This window comes from Bombina bombina, chromosome 3, assembly GCF_027579735.1.
Source record: "Bombina bombina isolate aBomBom1 chromosome 3, aBomBom1.pri, whole genome shotgun sequence".
Classification (NCBI taxonomy): domain Eukaryota; kingdom Metazoa; phylum Chordata; class Amphibia; order Anura; family Bombinatoridae; genus Bombina; species Bombina bombina.
Window position 1 is genome coordinate 427170465 of NC_069501.1, and position 22066 is coordinate 427192530.

The 22066-nt window shown below is 41.7% G+C and overlaps 1 protein-coding gene across 1 annotated transcript in view; it reads right to left on the minus strand.

The window, feature by feature from the left end:
• Positions 1 to 21790, minus strand: part of LOC128652374 (adenosine receptor A3-like) — a 71190-nt gene extending 49400 nt beyond the window's left edge. The window contains exons 1-2 of the mRNA XM_053705313.1: positions 21430 to 21790; positions 13338 to 13701 (exon numbers count right to left, since the gene is read on the minus strand). Coding sequence (XP_053561288.1) covers positions 13338 to 13701; positions 21430 to 21790 — 725 coding nt within the window. The remainder of the gene's footprint in view (positions 1 to 13337; positions 13702 to 21429) is intronic.
• Between the last annotated feature and the right edge of the window lie 276 nt (positions 21791 to 22066).

A 22066-nucleotide genomic window follows, 5' to 3' on the forward strand; every position in this document is an offset into this window, starting at 1 on the left:
TTATGCAAAACTGGGGAATGGGTAATAAAGGAATTATCTTTCTTTTTAAACAACAAAAATTCTGGTCTTGACTGTCCCTTTAATTAAAAAAGTATAGATTTCAGGATAAGTTTGGATTTTGGAATTCCAGATTTGGGGATTTCTACCTGTACTAAAATTGAAAAATAAAAGGAATAATTTTTTTTTTACAAAGAATTAAAAAGTAATGAAAGACCTCTGGTTAAGTGTGAGGTCCCTTTTGTTTAAATAAAATTGTAGCATTTTTTTTTTTTTTATTATTATTTTTTTTACTGTATGAAGCAGTTTTTAGGTGTTAAAGTGAACGTGTGTACGGTGTTACTGAAAAGTGCCTTTACATTGTGGTTTTTGGGGACTTTACTGTTCACTGTAAATATATATGTATATGCTTATATTAATATATATGTAAACACATAAATATATATGTATATGCTTATATTAATATATATGTAAACACATAAATATATATGTATATGCTTATATTAATATATATGTAAACACATAAATATATATGTATATGCTTATATGAATATATATGTAAACACATAAATATATACGTATATGCTTATATGAATATATATGTAAACACATAAATATATATGTATATGCTTATATGAATATATATGTAAACACATAAATATATATTTATATGCTTATATGAATATATATGTAAACACATAAATATATATGTATATGCTTATATGAATATATATGTAAACACATAAATATATATTTATATGCTTATATGAATATATATGTAAACACATAAATATATATGTATATATTCATATACAAATATATTTAAATTTGACTGCACATTGCTGCACAACTTGCCCCTTCACTGCGCGAGGTTATCAGCTGTGTCTTACGGCATGAGACAGAGGCTTCCATTGGAGACCATGGAAGTGCGCTCTCGTGAGCACAAAGATTCCCTGCGCTCAACTTTTAATTGCTGAATGGAGCGCAAATATTGTGCTTGCGTAAGCTCTAATTTGCACTCCACTCATAGGGGCCGAATTATCAAGCTCTGAATGGAGCTTCATGCCCCTGTTTCTGCGCGAGCCTTCAGGCTCACCGGAAACAGCAGTTATGAAGCAGCGGTCTAAAGGCCGCTGCTCCATAACTTGTCCGCCTGCTCTGAGGCGGCGGACAGCAATCCGCCCGAACGCATACGATCAGGTTGATTGACAACCCCTGCAGGAGGCGGCATTGCACAAGCAGTTCACAGTGTATGCTGTCGGCATTTATCGATTTGCGGCGGACATGATACGCTACATCGTATCATGTTCTCTCGCACTTTCATAAATCGGCCCCATAATCTGGCCCTATATTATTTACAATAAATACAATTTTCATAGAAAAATAACCCAATCAAAAATATAGATAGATAGATAGATAGATAGATAGATAGATAGATAGATAGATAGATAGATGATAGACAATGTAGGTTCAAAGGTGTTCCCTTAGTGTGTTTCCACACAAATCTGCTGGGGATTTTTTTGTATTTAAAGGAATGGGAAACCCCAAATATTTCTTTTAGGATCCAGATAGAGCATGCAATTTTAAACAACTTTCCAATGTATTTCTATTATCAATGTTGCTTCATTCTCTTAGAAACCTTTATTGAAGGAGCAGCAATGCACTACTGAGAGCAAGCTAAACACATCCATAAGCCAATGATAAAAAGTATAAATGTGCAGCCATCAATCAGCAGCTAGCCCCCTCTCCTGAGCCTACCTAGGTATGCTTTTCAACAAAGGATACAAAATGAACAAAGCAAATTATATATTAGAATAAATTGGAAAATTGTTTAAAATGATGTGCTTTATCTAAATCATGAACAATTTTTGTGGGGTTCCATTTCCCTTTAAAATAGCTGTTTTTTGCTCACAGAAACCACCACCTAATATTTTAAGGAAGAGCAAACCTACTACAGGAAATTGTGGGCGACGTTTGGTTGTCTCTTGCCAACTACTGGTTTAGAAAGTGTTTTAGGAAAGAAAATATTGGTTTCCTACTAAAGCATGTTCTGTACAGTGATCTTCATTTTTTTCTTAAAATAGTATTTTAATAAAGTATAAAAATCTTGTTAGTTTTAAATAAATCAAAACAGTTTTAACTCCAAAATTATTGTGGATGATGTTAATAAGCAACATCCCCAAAGCGAAACAAACACAATCGACTCAATCAATTAAAGTTAAAAAATTCATAACAAGCACTTTTACACTAATAGAAATTGGCTAAACTAATTACCAAACATACATTTCCACTATATCAATAATGCCTTTTTCTAAAATCCCTTAGAGCGACATACACATATATCTCTATGTTTTTAGAGAATAACAGGTTAATTGCACACATTGCCTATTAGCATAATTAGAAACTATCAAAATGGACAAGTCAACATACAGGCCTTTAAACCTGTAATGTAATCACTAAACCCCAGAAATCACCGTTTGGTTGGTCCTTTAAAACCCTGTATGTTCAGTTTTTGGATTATGAGATTAACTACAAAGATAAATATTTTGTTTTGATTTCAGGTAGGTAGAAATTTAAGTTCAAGGGATATTCACAACAGATTCATGTTAGGAAAAACACGTGACAATACAAGCAAAGTTCAGAAATCGTTATCTGCCAAAAACTAGTGCAAGATCCACTTGTATTTATGATAGACTGTGCTGTATTCTATATAAAAATAGGTTTTTATTCCTTTTCATCATTAATAATATAAAATAAATTCATCTAGATTACGAGTTATGCGCGCTATAGGGAATTTAACAAACGCAACAAAAGTTGTGTTATTTAACCCTCTGTAGCAGGCATGTCCAAAGTCCGGCCCGCAGGCCAATTGCGGCACTCGTTCCGGACTGATAAGGCCCCACAGATAAGTTGCCCAAATATAGATCTTACGGCCCCCCCAGTGAGTCCCCGAGTGCCGCTTAGGACTCCTGGGATCTCTCGCCACGGGACTTGACGTCATCAGCCTGGACAGGGAGAAGGAAAGCACAAATCTTGCGAGATCTTGGACGTCGCGAGATTTGGGCTTTCCTTCTCCCTGCGCCTCCACACACAGCCACAAGGGCGACCATTAAGGGCTATTGAAGAAGAAAAAAAACTTCTGCCTACCAAACACCTTGACAAGGAGCAGTAACTGCACAGACAACAAACTGACAGGCAGGCAGGGATAACTGGATAAGAGCCGGTTTCAAGAGATTCGAACATTGGCTAAGAAAATGCTGAGCTTGTTTGGCTCAACATATTTGTGTGAGAAGACATTCTCTGTTATGAACTCTAACAAGAACTGCGTGAGGACAAGACTAAGTGACTCTCACCTGCGTGACATTTTGCGCATCAAAACCACGGCCTTTGAACCAGACCTAGTCTATGTGCTGCAGTCCAAATCTCAGTTTCACCCTTCACATTAGTGCAGGTAAGTTTTTTTTTTTCAATTGAGATGAATACATTGTAAAATCTCAGTTAATGTCAGTTGGTCTAAATCAGTTATAAATATATTTGAACACATGTATACTGGTGTTATGTTTCTGTTCACATTTTTTTAACTTAAAAGTTGACAGACAACCTTTATTACTTTGTGTAATGTACTTTACAATGTTCCTGATATATTTCAACTTCCTGTTTTTTTTATATTAAAGGCAGAGTGATTTAACACCTGTTTAGATTTGTCATCCAAGTCACAAAATGAAAAGTATGCCATTTTCAATAAACTTTGCATAAAATAGTTAATTTGCATTTAATTTAAATGGTTTAAAAAATGTCAGGCAAAATGGTCGGCCCTCGCACATGTTCACTTCATCAAATCTGGCACTCTTCGAAAAAAGTTTGGACACCCCTGCTCTATTGTGCTGCCATTACAAGTTTTAAAACAGCTGGCTTGTGCGTGTGATATGGTTGCGTTGAGCTCCATACCGCACACAATTCAAGCGCTGTTTTGACATGCTCATGCACGCTTTCCCCATAAACATCAATGGGAAGAAGGTGTCAGAAAAAAAACCTAACACCTGAAGCGTGGAATAAAAAGCTCCGTAACGCAGCCCCATTGATGTCTATGGGGTGAAAAAAAGATACATTTAAACCTAACACTCTGCTGCCCCCATCGCCGCCACCGAAATAAATCTATTAACCCCTAATCTACCGCTCACGATATCGCTGCCACTATCCTAAAGTTATTAACCCCTATTCCCCTGCACCCCAACATCGCCCACACTATAATAAATCTTTTAATCCCTATTCTGCCGCTCCCCGACCTCTGGCCTCCGACATCACTACCACTAAATAAACCTATTAACCCCTAAACCGCCAGCCCCCCACATCGCAACAACCTAAATTAAACTATTAACCCCAAACCTAACCCTAACGTAACCCTAATGTAACATTAACCCTAACAACCCTAATTTTAACATAATAAAAATAGAGCTAAATGAAAGTTACAATTATTAACTAAATAATACATATTTAAAACTAAATACAAACTTACTGTTACAGAAGCATTAGTTATTTTGTTGTGAAGAGCTTATTTCCCAGCAGCAATGCCTGAACCAGCAAGCCAGCGCCTAAGAAGGGCTCCAAGAAAACCGTAACAAGTATCATTTCATAAAGAGTTAACTCTTTTTTTTCAGCTTTTAGAAACTATTGTCTAATCACCTCTGGAGCCAGACTGCTAATTGATAAGATGAACTTGTAAACTTGTTATCTTAAGTACTGTAATCCTATTGTGGCCTGTCAAAGGACAGTGCTCTCTATCTAAATGTGTGATGGGGGATTTTGTGCTTCCCCCCCTCTCCCCCTGGGAGTGCCCTGTGTGCATGTAACCTTAATAAAAAGCAGGCTGGGCATCCCAGTCCTGAGTTCTTGTTTGACCCTCAATCGCAGCGTTGACTCGTTTTTGTGGGCAGAAGGGTATCCTAGCGGTACTGCAGCTAAGGGAGATTATTCTATATTTGCGAGACTCATATAGAATACTATGGAAAGCAGCTTCTCCCCTCTTTAGCAATAGGGATCCAGGCTACTAAGCGGTCCATCTCTCAGCGAGACTAAGGGTAACCGTAACATTTGGCGGCAGCGGCGGGATTTTCCTGGATTTCCTAGGAGAGGTACAGAACGGATGGAGAGCGCTTACGAAAAATTGAAGCGTACAACCCAAAAGGATTTACTTGAAAGCAGAGGGGGGTACGCCAGCAACCGGCCGAGGAGAGAGCTGATCGCAGAATTGACCGAACTGGATCAGAGCTTCACAATGGCGGAAACACCGACCACGATTAGTGACGAAAAAACCAGGATTGTTCGGGAAAGGCTCTCATTATACGGGCCGAACCCCTCCATGGAATTGGTACAGCAGTTGATGGCAGAGGCGGACGAGGATATACGAGAGACTCGAGCCCACGAACTCAACCTAGCGAATGCACACCGCAATGCTGAAGCCCCGCAGGTAATCATCCCTGTCGAAAATGCTGGGAGGCCCAAGATACCCTATGCGGCATTTCTACCCTTCCTAGAGAGCGAGACAGGGATTGATGAATATTTGGCGGACTTCGAAAGGCAATGTGCCCTGCACCAGATTCCCAACAGAGAGTGGCCCACGATATTGTCTGGGAAACTATCCGGGCGAGCCCTGGAAGCCTTTCGTACTCTGGGTGCTGAGGAAGTGACACAGTATGAGCTAGTTAAGGAGACACTGTTGCGACGGTACGCTGTAACTCCGGACACGTATCGCCGACAGTTTCGGGGCACGGAAAAGAAGCCTAACGATACCCATATGGAATGGGCGCACCGAATGCGGAGAGCGGCAAATCACTGGCTGAGCGGAAGTAAAGCGGTGACTGGGGAGGAAATTTTACAATTGTTTCTCTTAGAACATTTTTATAATGGCATGGAACAGCAAGGGAAGGAATGGCTGCGAGACAGGCGGCCTTCTACCTTAGAAGAAGCAGCCAAATTGGCCGATGAACATTATGACTCCCGTCTTCACGAACCCATGAACTACCGAGCTCCAGCACGGGTCGAACCCAGAGAGGTTTACCGTGCACCCCCTCGTACTGAATTCCGAGCCCCGGTGCCCACAAGGCCCGTCCGACACTCAGGACCACCCAATAACAGCTCTGAGCGTCCCAGACCGACTTGCCACCGATGCAAGCAACCAGGGCATTTCATGGCTAGCTGCCCCCTTAATACGCACCAGACACCCAGGAATTACAATTACCCCTCTGGGTCCTATCGTCCGGCCCGGGCCCTCTGTGTTAACCAAGAGGCCCCTATGGAGGGATATGTGGGGCCGCTTCACGAGGCAGACCCTGTATATGCTGCCTCAGATAACCGCCAGCACCATCGGCAGAGGGTATGGCTCGAGGGGCGATCTACCGAGGGATTGCGAGACACAGGGGCTACTATCACGCTGGTACAGAGTCATTTGGTGCCAGAGCACAAGCGATCCGGACAGACTGTGGCCGTTAGAGTGGCGGGGGGGGGGGATGTGTACAAAATTCCAACAGCTAAAGTGCATCTTGATTGGGGAGCGGGAAAGGGGGCTGTGAACGTGGGCCTAATGGATAATTTACCTGCCGAAGTACTACTGGGCAACGATTTGGGCCCCATGACTTCTGCCTATGCTCCAGTATGCAACAACGAGGCGGACCCAGTGACTACACGGGCCCAAGCCCGGACGGAGCGAGAGCTCTCACCAGTGCGGGAGACACAGGTAAGACCTACCCCGACCTTGCCTGACAGGTTAGGCCCCATACCCTGGGACACCCCAGATGCTTTCGAGGCAGAGTCTAAGACTGACCCGACCTTACAAAAGTACCGGGAACGAGCAGAGACCGGAGGGGGCGGGGCAGATAACGAAACATTCTTATGGGAAAAAGGGAAACTATACCGCTGGACAGAGAAAAGGGGACAGCGTAGGCGACAGCTGGTAGTGCCCCACAAATACCGTCAAGAAATCCTCAAAATAGGCCACGACATCCCCTTAGCAGGCCACCTAGCCGTTACCCGTACCCTACACCGCATTACTCACACGTTCTTTTGGCCAGGGGTGCACGCTGACGTTAGAACTTACTGTAACACCTGCGATGTGTGTCAACGAGTAGGAAGGCGAGGCGATCACCCTAAAGCCCAGCTAGTAAATATGCCCATTGTAGAGGAACCCTTCAGCCGGGTTGCTATTGACCTAGTGGGACCACTGGCTACCCCTAGTCCCTCCGGTAAGCGATACATTCTTACCGTAGTGGACTACGCTACCAGGTACCCAGAGGCTGTCGCCCTATCCAACATACAAGCGGATACGGTAGCGAATGCACTAGTACAGGTGTTCTCCCGGGTAGGATTTCCAAAAGAAATCCTATCCGACCGAGGCACCCAATTTACGGCTGAATTGACCCAACAACTCTGGCAGGTTTGCAAAATTAAGTCCCTCCTGAGCTCCCCATACCACCCCCAGACGAACGGGCTGTGTGAGAGGTTCAATGGGACCCTCAAGCAAATGCTCAAGACGTTCACTCAGGAATACCGAGACTGGGAACGCTTCCTGCCGCACCTCCTATTTGCTTATCGGGAGGTGCCCCAGGAAACGACAGGGTTCTCTCCCTTCGAGTTGCTCTACGGAAGAAAGGTACGGGGACCCCTAAACCTGATCCGGGAGCACTGGGAGGGAGAGATGGAGGCTGACGGTGTCCCCATTGTGCCATACGTGCTGGAACTCAGGGACCGAATGGAGCAATTAGCCAAATCCGTGCGGGCTAATCTCCAGTTGGCCCAGAGAAGACAGAAAGTATGGTACGATCGGGGGGCCCGAAAGAGAATCTTCACCATAGGACAAAAGGTGTTAGTACTTAAGCCGGTGAAGACAGACAAATTGCAGGCGTCCTGGCAGGGTCCCTACCAGATCGTAGAGAAAAGGGGAGACACCACTTATGTGATAGCTAGCTGCCACGACAACAATCTTAGAAAGACATTCCATGTAAACATGCTCAAGGAATATTTTGAGCGGCCAGAGAACGTGACGGCCGTATGTTGTTCCCCTCAGGAAGACCCCGACAGTTTACCCATTCCAGACCTATTAGAAAAGAGCATCCCCACAGGTATAGTGGCGCAGGTTCAGATAGGGGACCGACTTAGCCCCACTGAAAGGGAGCAGCTCAACCAACTCCTCCAGTCTAAACACCTCACCTTCTCCCCGAAGCCAGGGTACACTACTTTAACCACCCACCAGGTAGATACTCCGGGACAAGCTCCCTTGCGCCAGGCTCCGTACCGAATCCCCGAAGCAGTTAGGACAGGAATGAAGAAGGAGATCGATGAGATGCTCCAGCTCAGGGTAATTGAGCCCTCCGATAGTCCCTGGGCCTCCCCAGTTGTCTTGGTGCCCAAGAAAGATGGGACCACCCGGTTCTGCGTAGACTATCGGAGGCTCAATGAAAATACCGTGACAGACGCTTACCCTATGCCCAGGGTAGACGAGCTACTCGATCGTATAGCCAGGGGAAATTACCTGACCACTATTGACCTCTGCAAAGGTTACTGGCAGATTCCCCTGGCCCCGGAGGCTATCCCCAAGTCGGCATTCGTCACCCCATTCGGCTTATATCAGTTTAGGGTAATGCCGTTTGGGATGAAGAATGCCCCAGCTACATTCCAGCGCTTGGTGGATAGGCTCCTGGATGGCTTCCAGAGTTTTGCTTGCGCCTACCTGGACGACATAGCGATCCACAGTGAGTCCTGGGAGGACCACTTAGCTCATGTGGGAATGGTTCTGGATCAGATCCGGGCTGCTGGCCTGACTCTGAAGCCAGAAAAATGCCACTTTGGGATGGCCGAGGTACAGTACCTAGGTCACCGGGTGGGGTGTGGAAAGCAGCGACCATAGCCGGCCAAAATAGAAGCTGTCGCCAATTGGCCCACCCCCATCACTAAGACTCAGGTCCTAGCCTTCCTGGGCACGGCAGGGTACTATAGACGGTTCGTACCAGACTACAGCACACTTGCCAAACCCCTGACTGACTTGACCAAGAAGAACTTACCTCGACAGGTCCTGTGGTCTCCCCACTGTGAAACGGCTTTCCAGGCTCTCAAAAATGCTCTAATTAACGCTCCTGTCTTGGCGGCCCCAGCCCTTAACAAACGTTTTATCGTCCATACAGATGCTTCCATGTTCGGGCTGGGAGCCGTCCTCAGCCAAGTAGGCGAAGATGGAGGGGAGCATCCAGTTGCCTACATCAGCCGGAAGCTCCTGCCCCGCGAAGTCAGCTATGCAGCGGTCGAAAAGGAGTGTTTGGCTTTGGTGTGGGCATTAAAGAAATTGACTCCCTATTTATATGGTCAGGAGTTCACTCTGGTCACCGACCATAACCCGTTGGTGTGGCTGAACCGGGTCTCTGGAGATAACGGCAGGCTATTACGTTGGAGCTTATCGTTGCAACCCTTCAATTTCACCATTACTTACAGACCTGGGAAACAGAATGGCAACGCCGACGGGTTGTCCAGACAAACCGACCTCAGCCCCGCATAATCAGCGGTCTGGACAGCCTTAGTCTGCCCCGAAAAGGGGTCAGACCGTGTCTGCCAGAGTGTTCCACAGAAAGGGAGCACTGTTACAGAAGCATTAGTTATTTTGTTGTGAAGAGCTTATTTCCCAGCAGCAATGCCTGAACCAGCAAGCCAGCGCCTAAGAAGGGCTCCAAGAAAACCGTAACAAGTATCATTTCATAAAGAGTTAACTCTTTTTTTTCAGCTTTTAGAAACTATTGTCTAATCACCTCTGGAGCCAGACTGCTAATTGATAAGATGAACTTGTAAACTTGTTATCTTAAGTACTGTAATCCTATTGTGGCCTGTCAAAGGACAGTGCTCTCTATCTAAATGTGTGATGGGGGATTTTGTGCTTCCCCCCCTCTCCCCCTGGGAGTGCCCTGTGTGCATGTAACCTTAATAAAAAGCAGGCTGGGCATCCCAGTCCTGAGTTCTTGTTTGACCCTCAATCGCAGCGTTGACTCGTTTTTGTGGGCAGAAGGGTATCCTAGCGGTACTGCAGCTAAGGGAGATTATTCTATATTTGCGAGACTCATATAGAATACTATGGAAAGCAGCTTCTCCCCTCTTTAGCAATAGGGATCCAGGCTACTAAGCGGTCCATCTCTCAGCGAGACTAAGGGTAACCGTAACACTTACCTATGCACCTGTTCTCTTAACTTGTTTCTTGCACTCATGTGCTGACCTCTTTTTATACATATTTGTATGATTTTAATCTATTTGGAATAAAGCTCAATTTTTTTACATTTTTGGGATTGGAGCGCTGTTTTTTGTTCCTAAACTTGGATGACATTTGGATTTTGGGAACTACAGTTGCCGCCTGAGAACCTATACAGAGAATACTATTTTTTGGAATAAGGATATAATTCCCACACCCTCTCTCCAGCAGTGCCTATATTATAATACTACTAGTCCTAAAGCCCGTTCACACGGGCCGTGTTGTGTTATATTTAATTCTCTCTCTCTCTCATATTCATTCTCTCTCTCTCTCTCTCATTCTCTCTCTCTCTCTCTCTCTCTCTCTCTCTCATTCTCTCTCTCTCATTCTCTCTCTCTCATTCTCTCTCTCATTCTCTCTCTCTCTCTCATTCTCTCTCTCATTCTCTCTCTCTCTCTCTCTCTCTCTCTCTCATTCTCTCTCTCTCTCTCTCTCTCTCTCTCATTCTCTCTCTCTCATTCTCTCTCTCTCTCTCTCTCTCTCTCATTCTCTCTCTCTCATTCTCTCTCTCTCTCTCTCTCTCTCTCATTCTCTCTCTCTCTCTCTCATTCTCTCTCTCTCTCTCTCTCTCGTCCTCGCGCTGCTTTGTTTCACCCCTGCGCGTGAAATCAGCTGTGCTGCCGGGTCCTCGCGCTGCTGTCGGGTGGGTGCGCGTGCGATCAGTTGCAAGTGTTTGTCTGAACTGCGCATGATGGCTTCAGACAAACTCTTGTCTTTTATAATATAGGATACTGTTTTACCCCAGGGGCGCTCCGTTGAGCAAGTTTGTTTTCACCATAACTTAGGGCAATGCCCTACAAAAAGCCCTTTTAAGGGCTATTGGTAGTTTATTGTAGGCTAGGGTTTTTTTTTAATTTGGGGGGGCTTTTTTATTTTAAAGGGCTATTAGATTAGGTGTAATTCTTTTTTATTTTTGATCATTTCGTTTGTTATTTTTCGTAATTTAGTGTTTGCTATCTTTTTGTAATTTAGTCTTTTTTATTTTTTGTAATTAGATATTTTGTAATTTTTAAAGTAGTGTTAGGATTTTTTAATGTGTATTTTAGTTTTATTTAATTGGTAGTTAGTTTAATTTTAGTTTAATAGTTATATTAGTTTAATTGTTAGTTTAAACTTTTTTTTTATTATTTGACAGGTAAGATTTAATTTAATTTAAGATAGGAAAATTGTAATTTTAATATAAAGTTAGGGGGGCGTTAGGTTTAGGGGTTACTAGTTTAAATTAGTTTATTGTGATGTGGGGGGCTTTTGGTTTAGGGGTTAATAGGTTTATTTAGTATATTTTGTTGTGGGGGCTTTTGGTTTAGGGGTTAATAGGTTTATTATAGTGGCGGCGGAATTAGGGGTTAATAACTTTAGTATAGTGGGGGCGATGTGGGCGGACAGCAGATTAGGGGTTAATAATATTTCAATAGTGTTTGCGATGCTGGCGGGCGGCGGTTTAGGGGTTGATAATTTTAGTATAGTAGCAGCGATGTCGGGGAGGGGCGGAATAAGGGTTAATAATTTTTAATAGTGGCGGCAATGTCAGGAGCAGCAGATTAGGGGTTAATAACTTTAAAATAGTGTTTTGCAATGCGGGAGGTCCTCGGTTTAGAGGTTAATAGGTAGTTTATGGGTGTTTAGTGCACTTGTGACAGTTTAGTTATGAGTTTTATGTAATAGTTTTGTAGCGTAAAACTCATAACTACTGCTTTTAGATTGCGAAATGGATCTTGCCGGTATAGGCTGTAACGCATGTTTTTTAGCCTCACAGCAAAACTCATAATGGCTGCGCTATGGAAGTCCCATGAAAAAACGTTATTTTTACGAGTGCGGGACTGACGTTGTGTTACAGCATTAAAACATGAATGCAAAACTTGTAATCTAGGTGATTGTTTGCCAAATGTAAAAATGTTGCTAGTGAGCAAATTAATATTCACAAATAATAACATTTGATAAGCTTTTGATATTCTTTTCTATTAAACTTCTATTTATATATTTATATAACACAATAGCTGGTCTTAAGTATTCTTTACAGCAAGGAATATCAATATTCCAAACAAACTATTTTTATTTCATTCAAATTATATTACATTAATTATATTTTAAATTTAATCTCATAATTTGGTACCAGTTGTAAAGAGACTTAAAGGGACAGTCTACACTAAAATTGTTATTGTTTACAAAGATTGTTTAGCGCTGCAGAATCTGTTGGCGCTCTACAAATAACCGATAATAATAATAATAATAATAATAAAAGATAGATAACGCCTTTACTACCCATTCCCCAGCTTTGCACAACCAGCATTGTTATATTAATATACTTTATAACATTTAAACCTCTAAATTTCTGCCTGTTTCAAAGGGTCTATCAACAGCCTCTTAATCACATGCTTTTGTATTTGCTTATCACAACAGGAGACTACTAGTTCATGTGGGCCATATAGCTAATAATGTGCGGTCATCCAATCAGCAGTGCTAGTTGCAAAACTCATATGTGCATCTAGCGCTAATGATTGGATGAGAGGAGGGTTCCGATCGGGGACAACAGTGCCCAAGTAGGATTTCTACTGTGTGTTTAACCCTTTTGTGGGGGTTAAAGACTCTATAGAGGAGGGTCATAAGTAATAAAATTATATATTCTAACAAGTTAGAGCATGTAATATTTCAACTATAATGGCCCTTTAAGTATTACTTATTTACAGTCATAACACATAATTACGTTTTACTTTAGGAAATGTTAACATCTTTTTTCTTTCTTGCATTTAAAATGAGGTATTTTATTTATTTATTTATTTATTTATTTATTTATTTATTTATTTAATTTATAAATTCACCTGTACTGCACAAATCTCTATTTCCTGTAATTGTAAAATGTTTAAACATCTTTAAATTAACCTGTTTTTTCATAAGAAAACTATTTACTATGTTTAATTTCTACTCTTTCATATGTATGATAGATTAATGTCCTTTTTGACTATGCAAAGATAAGCGGACAACATCATTTATTCAATTAACTGGCTAAAAATATTAAAGTTGTGTAGAAAAAAACAGTAACCAGCCGCACAGTGTAACTTACTTGGTTGGTATTCGAATTCTCAAATACCGGTCAACCGCTATAGCCAGCAAGGACAGGATCGACACATTGGTTAAGATAATGATTAGACAACACATGAACAAGCAGATGTAGAAATCAAATTCCTTATCAAGACTCAAAATAATGGCAAGGGGCATAACTAGAATTCCAACCGCCAGGTCTGCCGATGCCAGTGATACAATAAAGTAAAAGGTTGTATCTTGAAGTGCTGGATTAACTTTCACAGCCCAGATAACAAGGGTGTTGCCCAAAATAGCAATAATTCCAATTACAGACTCCACTGCTATATAGATATTCTTTATGTTATTGGCATCTGCTGTATTATTACCCATGATACCTAAATATCCTGAATGGTCAAAAGAAAAGGTTCAGCCTTCAAAAGAATTTCCTTGAAATAATCCTATAGGGTACGCTCTTTGTGCTATATGTAACAGGCTTTCTATTATCCAGATCAAATTAATAATAAACACGAAAAAAAAAATTCTCTAATCCATAAACCAACTGTTCTACACAAAGTTTTAGTATCAGTTGTATCCAAAATATAATAAAGTTAGTCTCAGTTTCCTTATTTTAGGCTTGTGGTCATCTTATAAAAAATACTTCCGTTGGTTAAATAGTCATAAACGTATAGGTAAAAAAAATATATAGCAAAACTGTGGAAATGAGTTTAGATATGCACATTATTATTTAAACCATCACATATAATCCATCTATATTACAATTAAATGAACAAAGAATACTAAGTGGATGATATGTTCATAAAGAATAATTTAATTACATTTGGACATCTATTTACAGCCTCTTTCCTCCCAGCAAACATTCTCAAGTATGGGAAAATCTCTATTTTAAGGGACAGTAAAGTCCTAATTACACTTACATGATTCGTATGGCACAAGCAATATACATACATATATACACATATAAAAGCACATATATATATACATATATACTGTTATATATACTCTTTGGAGCCCTTTCCAGTTAAATACCTCAAAATTTGAAAAATAATTTGTAATTAATTTTAATATTTTATAATGTCTTATACTATGTATTTCATGTAAATATTTTACATTCCAATGCTTTTCACTTAGAAGAAAATGATATTAGTAATTTTAAATTTATATATATATATATATATATATATATATATATATATATATATATATACAGTATATACTATTTCAATCAAGGACTGCTCACGCTGGATTTAGATATAAAATTAATTATTTATTGTGGTTACGTGTCGGGGTTCACAGACCCCTTCCTCAGACCAGACAATTGTGTAAGTGAACAAAGTGCAATTTAAAGGTGCTAAGCCCCACCCATAAAACAATTACAGAACATTGCGCCCAAATTACAGAAAATTGCGCCAAAATTACAGAAAAGTGCGCTAAAATTGTGTTGCCTTGACAACACCTTGGTTGCCAGGTAACAAATATAACACACATTTTTTTATACAAAAATAAAAACATTCAGGATGTATCAAACAAGTGTATCCTCATCTCAACTTTAAATACATACAGCATATATGACAATAGTGTATTCCATAATATAAACAAACAAAAAGACCCAGTGAATAAATCGTGCCAGAGTATACATATCATTAAAATGTGTTTGATCAGATATGCCAGCACACTAAACTATATCTAGTTCTTACTGATCACTATTAGTACCCACAAGGAATAATAGAGGATAAAATTCCCAATAGAAATGCTATGGGGACCTAACCGAACCAGTATTGCGGTATGCCGTGTATAGTATCAGGGTTCCCACGCCCGGTACAAGACACTTGTCATTTAAATCAGCACATATACTATATTGAGTGTTACTGGGGATAAGCTGAGCAGCGTACTCGATCTACCAAAGTATATATGGTTATATAATCAAACTCCGTAGAGAAAAAGAAGGCCAGGATGGTTTTCACTACCACCTACAATAAAGGCAAGAAGACACTAGCTGATAACATCAGAAACAGATGGGAAATCCTTGGAACAGATAAAACACTCCCGTTTGGTATGATGGACCCGCCGATTATGGGCTACAAGCGTGGAAGAAGTTTGAGAGATAGACTGATGTTTACTGACCCACAGCATTGTTACATGAAACAACAATGGCTCAAGACCAAAAAGACAGGCTGTTATAGATGTACGGGTTGCACCACCTGCAATGGTATGATTCCCTGTAAGACCTTCCGGAACCCTCACACAACTCAGAAATACTCCATGAAACATATTATCACATGCACCACAAGTCACATGATCTATTTACTCAGCTGCTGCTGTGGAAAATATTAAATCGGAAAGACGAGTGGCAACGCACGATTGCGGATGGCAAACCACCGTTCTGCAATTCGGAGTGCATTAGATAAAGGAGTTTCTGATCAACCTGTAGCAAGATATTTTTTACATGCCAAACATAAAGTCACAGATTTAAGATTCATCCTAATTGACCATGTTCCCCCCCTGAAACGGGGAGGGGATCGTGACAGAACACTTCTTCAAATGGAAGCACGATGGATACACCCACTGGGCACCCTACATCCTAGAGGCCTGAACATGTTGAATGATTGGCACTGCTTCCTTTAAGTAATGGAGGATGGGTGAGTCACCATGATATACCTGATGCTCTATTATGTTCTGTGATCCTTGACAAGTGGGGGTGACTAGTGATGTCGCAAACCTAAAATTTTCGGTTCGCGAACCGCGGACTCGAACTTCCGGTATTGTTCGCGAACGCGAGAACCGCGCAAACTGCCATTGAATTCAATAGGCAGGCAAACTTTAAAACCTACAAGGACTCTTTCTGGCCACAATAGTGATGGATCACAATAGTGATGGAAAAGTTGTTTCAAGGGTCCTAACACCTGGACTGTTGCATGCTGGAGGGGGATCCCTGGCAAAACTCCCATGGAAAATTACATAGTTGATGCAGAGTCTGCTTTTAAGCCATAATGGGTCTAAATCAACTAACATTCCCAAAGTGGCTGTCTCAAAACATCCCGGACAGAAGATAGATTGATAGTGATAGATAGGATAGATAGATATACATAGATTGATAGTTAGATAGAATCGATAGAAGAGAAATAGATATATTTGTTAGATATATAATTACCCTAATAAATTCTAATAATCAAACATGCGTTCTTGGACCCAACTAGCTTGTGTCAATTAGTACTTTTCTTAGCACTTTAATCCCTGTTCCCCCCCCCCTATCGTGGGAGTTCTATATGGCCTGCCAGATTACCCTGAAAAATTATAATAATAAGACATGTGGTCTGCTACCTATTTTAACGAGGTTGTGTTTTAAGTACTACCATTCTTAGCACTTTAATCTCTGTAACTCCCCCTATTTGGTGAGGTCTATACGGCCTGGATGATTACCCATACAAAATATAATAATAAGACATCTGCTCTTGGTCTGCGACCCATGGTAACTATGTTGTGTTAATTAGTAATGTCCTTCGCATTTTAATAGCTGTTACTCATACTCACCCTATCGGTGGAGGTCTATATGGCCTGCATGATTACCCTTACAAAATATAACAACCAAACATATGTTCTGGGACCCATGGTAAGTAGGTTGTGTTATGTAGTACTGTTCTTTGCATTTTCATACCTGTTACAAAAGCCGAGTGTTCTTAGACTAACACCCATGGCTAACTCTGTTGTTTCAATTAGTACTATTCTTAGCACTTTCATCCCTGTTACGGGCGGTCTACATGGCCATCATGATTAGCCGAACAAAATACTACAATCCAACCTTTGCTCAGTCTTCATAGGCCCTTCATTGTCTGTATTTTGATAGTACAGTTCTTATTATTTTTATAGCTGATACAACACCGAATGTTGTCAGCTCTATATGGCCTGCATGATTAGCTGCACCCAATACAAAAATAAATCCAAGCGGTCTTGGATTAACACCCATGGCTAACTCTGTTGTTTCAAGTAGTACTATTCTTAGCACTTTCATCTCATCATCCCTGTTACTTCCAGGACTCTCGGTGGTGGTGGTCTACATGCCCATCATGATTAGCCTAACCAAATACTACAATCCAACCTTGGCCCAGTCTTCCTAAGGCCCTTCATTGGCTGTATTTTGGTAGCACTGTTCTTATTAGTTTAATAGCTGATACGACACCAAATGTTGTCAGCTCTATATGGTCTGCATGAATAGCCGCACCCAAAGCCAAAAAAAAGCCAAGCGGTTTTGCACTAACACCCATGGCTAACTCTGTTGTTTCAAGTTCTACTATTCTTAGCTCTTTCATCTCATCATCCCTGTTACTTCCAGGACTCTCGGTGGTGGTGGTCTACATGGCCATCATGATTAGCCTAACCAAATACTACAATCCAACCTTGGCTCAGTCTTCCTAAGGCCCTTCATTGGCTGTATTTTGGTAGTACTGTTCTTATTACTATGGTGGTCTACATGGCCATCATGATTAGCCTAACCAAATACTACAATCCAACCTTGGCTCAGTCTTCCTAAGGCCCTTCATTGGCTGTATTTTGGTAGTACTGTTCTTATTAGTTTAATAGCTGATACGACACCGAATGTTGTCAGCTCTATATGGCCTGCATGAATAGCCGCACCCAAAGCCAAAAAAAAGCCAAGCAGTTTTGCACTAACACCCATGGCTAACTCTGTTGTTTCAAGTTCTACTATTCTTAGCTCTTTCATCTCATCATCCCTGTTACTTCCAGGACTCTTGGTGGTGGTGGTCTACATGGCCATCATGATTAGCCTAACCAAATACTACAATCCAACCTTGGCCCAGTCTTCCTAAGGCCCTTCATTGGCTGTATTTTGGTAGTACTGTTCTTATTAGTTTAATAGCTGATACGACACCGAATGTTGTCAGCTCTATATGGCCTGCATGAATAGCCGCACCCAAAGCCAAAAAAAAGCCAAGCGGTTTTGCACTAACACCCATGGCTAACTCTGTTGTTTCAAGTTCTACTATTCTTAGCTCTTTCATCTCATCATCCCTGTTACTTCCAGGACTCTCTGTGGTGGTGGTCTACATGGCCATCATGATTAGCCTAACCAAATACTACAATCCAACCTTGGCCCAGTCTTCCTAAGGCCCTTCATTGGCTGTATTTTGGTAGTACTGTTCTTATTAGTTTAATAGCTGATACAACACCGAATGTTGTCAGCTCTATATGGCCTGCATGAATAGCCGCACCCAAAGCAAAAAAAAAGCCAAGCGGTTTTGCACTAACACCCATGGCTAACTCTGTTGTTTCAAGTTCTACTATTCTTAGCTCTTTCATCTCATCATCCCTGTTACTTCCAGGACTCTCGGTGGTGGTGGTCTACATGGCCATCATGATTAGCCTAACCAAATACTACAATCCAACCTTGGCCCAGTCTTCCTAAGGCCCTTCATTGGCTGTATTTTGGTAGTACTGTTCTTATTAGTTTAATAGCTGATACGACACCGAATGTTGTCAGCTCTATATGGCCTGCATGAATAGCCGCACCCAAAGCCAAAAAAAAGCCAAGCGGTTTTGCACTAACACCCATGGCTAACTCTGTTGTTTCAAGTTCTACTATTCTTAGCTCTTTCATCTCATCATCCCTGTTACTTCCAGGACTCTCGGTGGTGGTGGTCTACATGCCCATCATGATTAGCCTAACCAAATACTACAATCCAACCTTGGCCCAGTCTTCCTAAGGCCCTTCATTGACTGTATTTTGGTAGTACTGTTCTTATTAGTTTAATAGCTGATACGACACCGAATGTTGTCAGCTCTATATGGCCTGCATGAATAGCCGCACCCAAAGCCAAAAAAAAGCCAAGCGGTTTTGCACTAACACCCATGGCTAACTCTGTTGTTTCAAGTTCTACTATTCTTAGCTCTTTCATCTCATCATCCCTGTTACTTCCAGGACTCTCGGTGGTGGTGGTCTACATGGCCATCATGATTAGCCTAACCAAATACTACAATCCAACCTTGGCTCAGTCTTCCTAAGGCCCTTCATTGGCTGTATTTTGGTAGTACTGTCATCCTTTTGAATAAAAGATTACAGTAAAGGCATTGATTTTAGAAACCCACAGATCATTATTTGCAACCGTGAATTTAGAAAAAAAAATTGATTACACAGCCGTGACACTTATTTATGCTCAGGCCTTTTTAATACGAGGGTCCCGGAGCCTCAACCGAAACAACAGCATGAAAGAGGAGATATGTCATCCTTTTGAATAAAAGATTACAGGAAAGGCATTGATTTTAGAAAGCCACAGATCATTATTTGCAACCGTGAATTTAGAAAAAAAAAATTGATTACACATCCGTCACACTTATTTATGCTCAGGCCTTTTTAATACGAGGGTCCTGGAGCCTCAACCGAAACAACAGCATGAAAGAGGAGATATGTCATCCTTTTGAATAAAAGATTACAGGAAAGGCATTGATTTTAGAAACCCACAGATCATTATTTGCAACCGTGAATGTAGAAAAAAAAATTGATTACACAGCCGTGACACTTATTTATGCTCAGGCCTTTTTAATACGAGGGTCCCGGAGCCTCAACCGAAACAACAGCATGAAAGAGGAGATATGTCATCCTTTTGAATAAAAGATTAAAGGAAAGGCATTGATTTTAGAAAGCCACAGATTATTATTTGCAACCGTGAAATTTGAAAAAAAAAATTGATTACACAGCCGTGACACTTATTTATGCTCAGGCCATACGAGGGTCCCGGAGCCTCAACCGAAACAACAGCATGAAAGAGGAGATATGTCATCCTTTTGAATAAAAGATTACAGGAAAGGCATTGATTTTAGAAAGCCACAGATCATTATTTGCAACCGTGAATTTATAAAAAAAAATTGATTACACAGCCGTGACACTTATTTATGCTCAGGCCTTTTTAATACGAGGGTCCCGGAGCCTCAACCGAAACAACAGCATGAAAGAGGAGATATGTCATCCTTTTGAATAAAAGATTACAGGAAAGGCATTGATTTTTTAAATGGACAATAACAATACTATTACACCAATTGAGTGGTGGCACTGTGAAAGTGGGCACAGTATACGCTGTGAGACTGACAACAACAAAAAAGACAGATGTTTTAAAAATCACAAATTGTTAATTTTTTGAAATATTACTAGTACTGTGGCAACAAATATGATTGTTTGGCACTATTTGGCAAATGAGCCTGTCTGGCACACACGCTGGGAGAAAGGAAACTGCAATTCAATGGCACTAGGAGACTGAAGAATCACAGTCAAAACAGTTATGATTAACAAAAATTCCAATCCTGTTACAATAAATATGAGTGGTGGCACTAATTGGCTAGTTGGGACTGGCACACAGGCAGGCAGGCAGGAGGAAAATGCAATTCAAGGTCACTAGTAGACTGCAGATTGACAGTCAAAACAGTGTTGATTGACAAATTTTGCAATACTGTTAAAAGAAATATGGAGATCGAATGACTTCCGTTTGAGGGAGGAGCAAGCAAGGTGCTGCACGCCGCGCTGCTCCCGCTTCGAGCTTGGACTAGCTACTCTCGCCTTCAGGTGTCCCTTGGCCAGGAGACTCTTTACCGGCCTGGGAGTTGGATCCGCTGATCCTTGAAGGGGAAGTCTGACATAGGTTTCTACAAGCTTCACGGCTGAAGCAAGTTGCTACAAAGTAGCGTGAATGTACAGTGTCAGCCCTAATTTACAATGTAGCAGTGACTACCCAAACTGTTACAATATACAGCTGACTTTCTCTTTATGTATCCAGAAATATCATACCCTGTGAATGTTTCTCTTTGAACACACATACCGCCTGGAAAACGGTAAAAGGACATTTTGGCCCAATCACAGAGTAATGCCGGCTCAGGAATAGCCAGCAGGTGCGGGTTTACTTATCACATCCCTGACCCGCTAGTAATATACCTGGAGTGTGCAACTCAAAGGGCCTAAGGTGTGTAGTTTGAAGCGGATCCACTTATGAGCCACGCTGCCTCCTGTGAATGTACCTCTTGAGGGATAACCCGCACTAACAAAGTTGGATCGTGAGAGCTCAGAGTGGATTTTGACAGCCAAGGAGGGGACCTGCTAAAGCTCATCTTACCGTGGTCTGCCATCACTGGGTCCGGATGCCGGTTTCCCCGCTGGAGGTGAGGTGATCGATCGCTCCCTGGTGAGCGCTGGGCCCGAGTCGGCAGCAGTGGATCCGGCAGTTGGTTGGCGGAGGAATCTGGGCTGTACGTGGTGCTGCGTCCGCGGCACGTGCTGATGAATAGTTCTGCCCCGTGCAAGGCAAGGTCTGCTCGGAGCTCCGAGCTAGAGGAGGTCGCCCTCGAGCCTGACAGGGGAAGCTTAGTCGCTGGAAGGCTCCTGAGAGAGCCAGAAAATCCGAACACAGGAAGAGTCAAGGTCCAGCGACCATATACCCAAGCGCTCCTGTCTGTTTTCTCAAGGTACTTTTTCATATCTCTCTCGTGGGGGCTGTGGCAGAATCAGCTGAGACGTTGACCTGTATTATGACTGTCACACGCAGAATTGGGGAGACAGGAGCTGGGTAACGTTATAATTGCCTTATTACCCGAGTGGTCTATTGCCAGAGGGACACGTCTATACCCTGAACTATAGGGTACTCCTATTGAGCATTTTTCCCTCATTTTGATGAGGACAGGGGAGAGCCTGTCAGCTGATAAGTGGAACATTGATTTATCATAAATTCAACTTGTATAACACACAGAATCTCC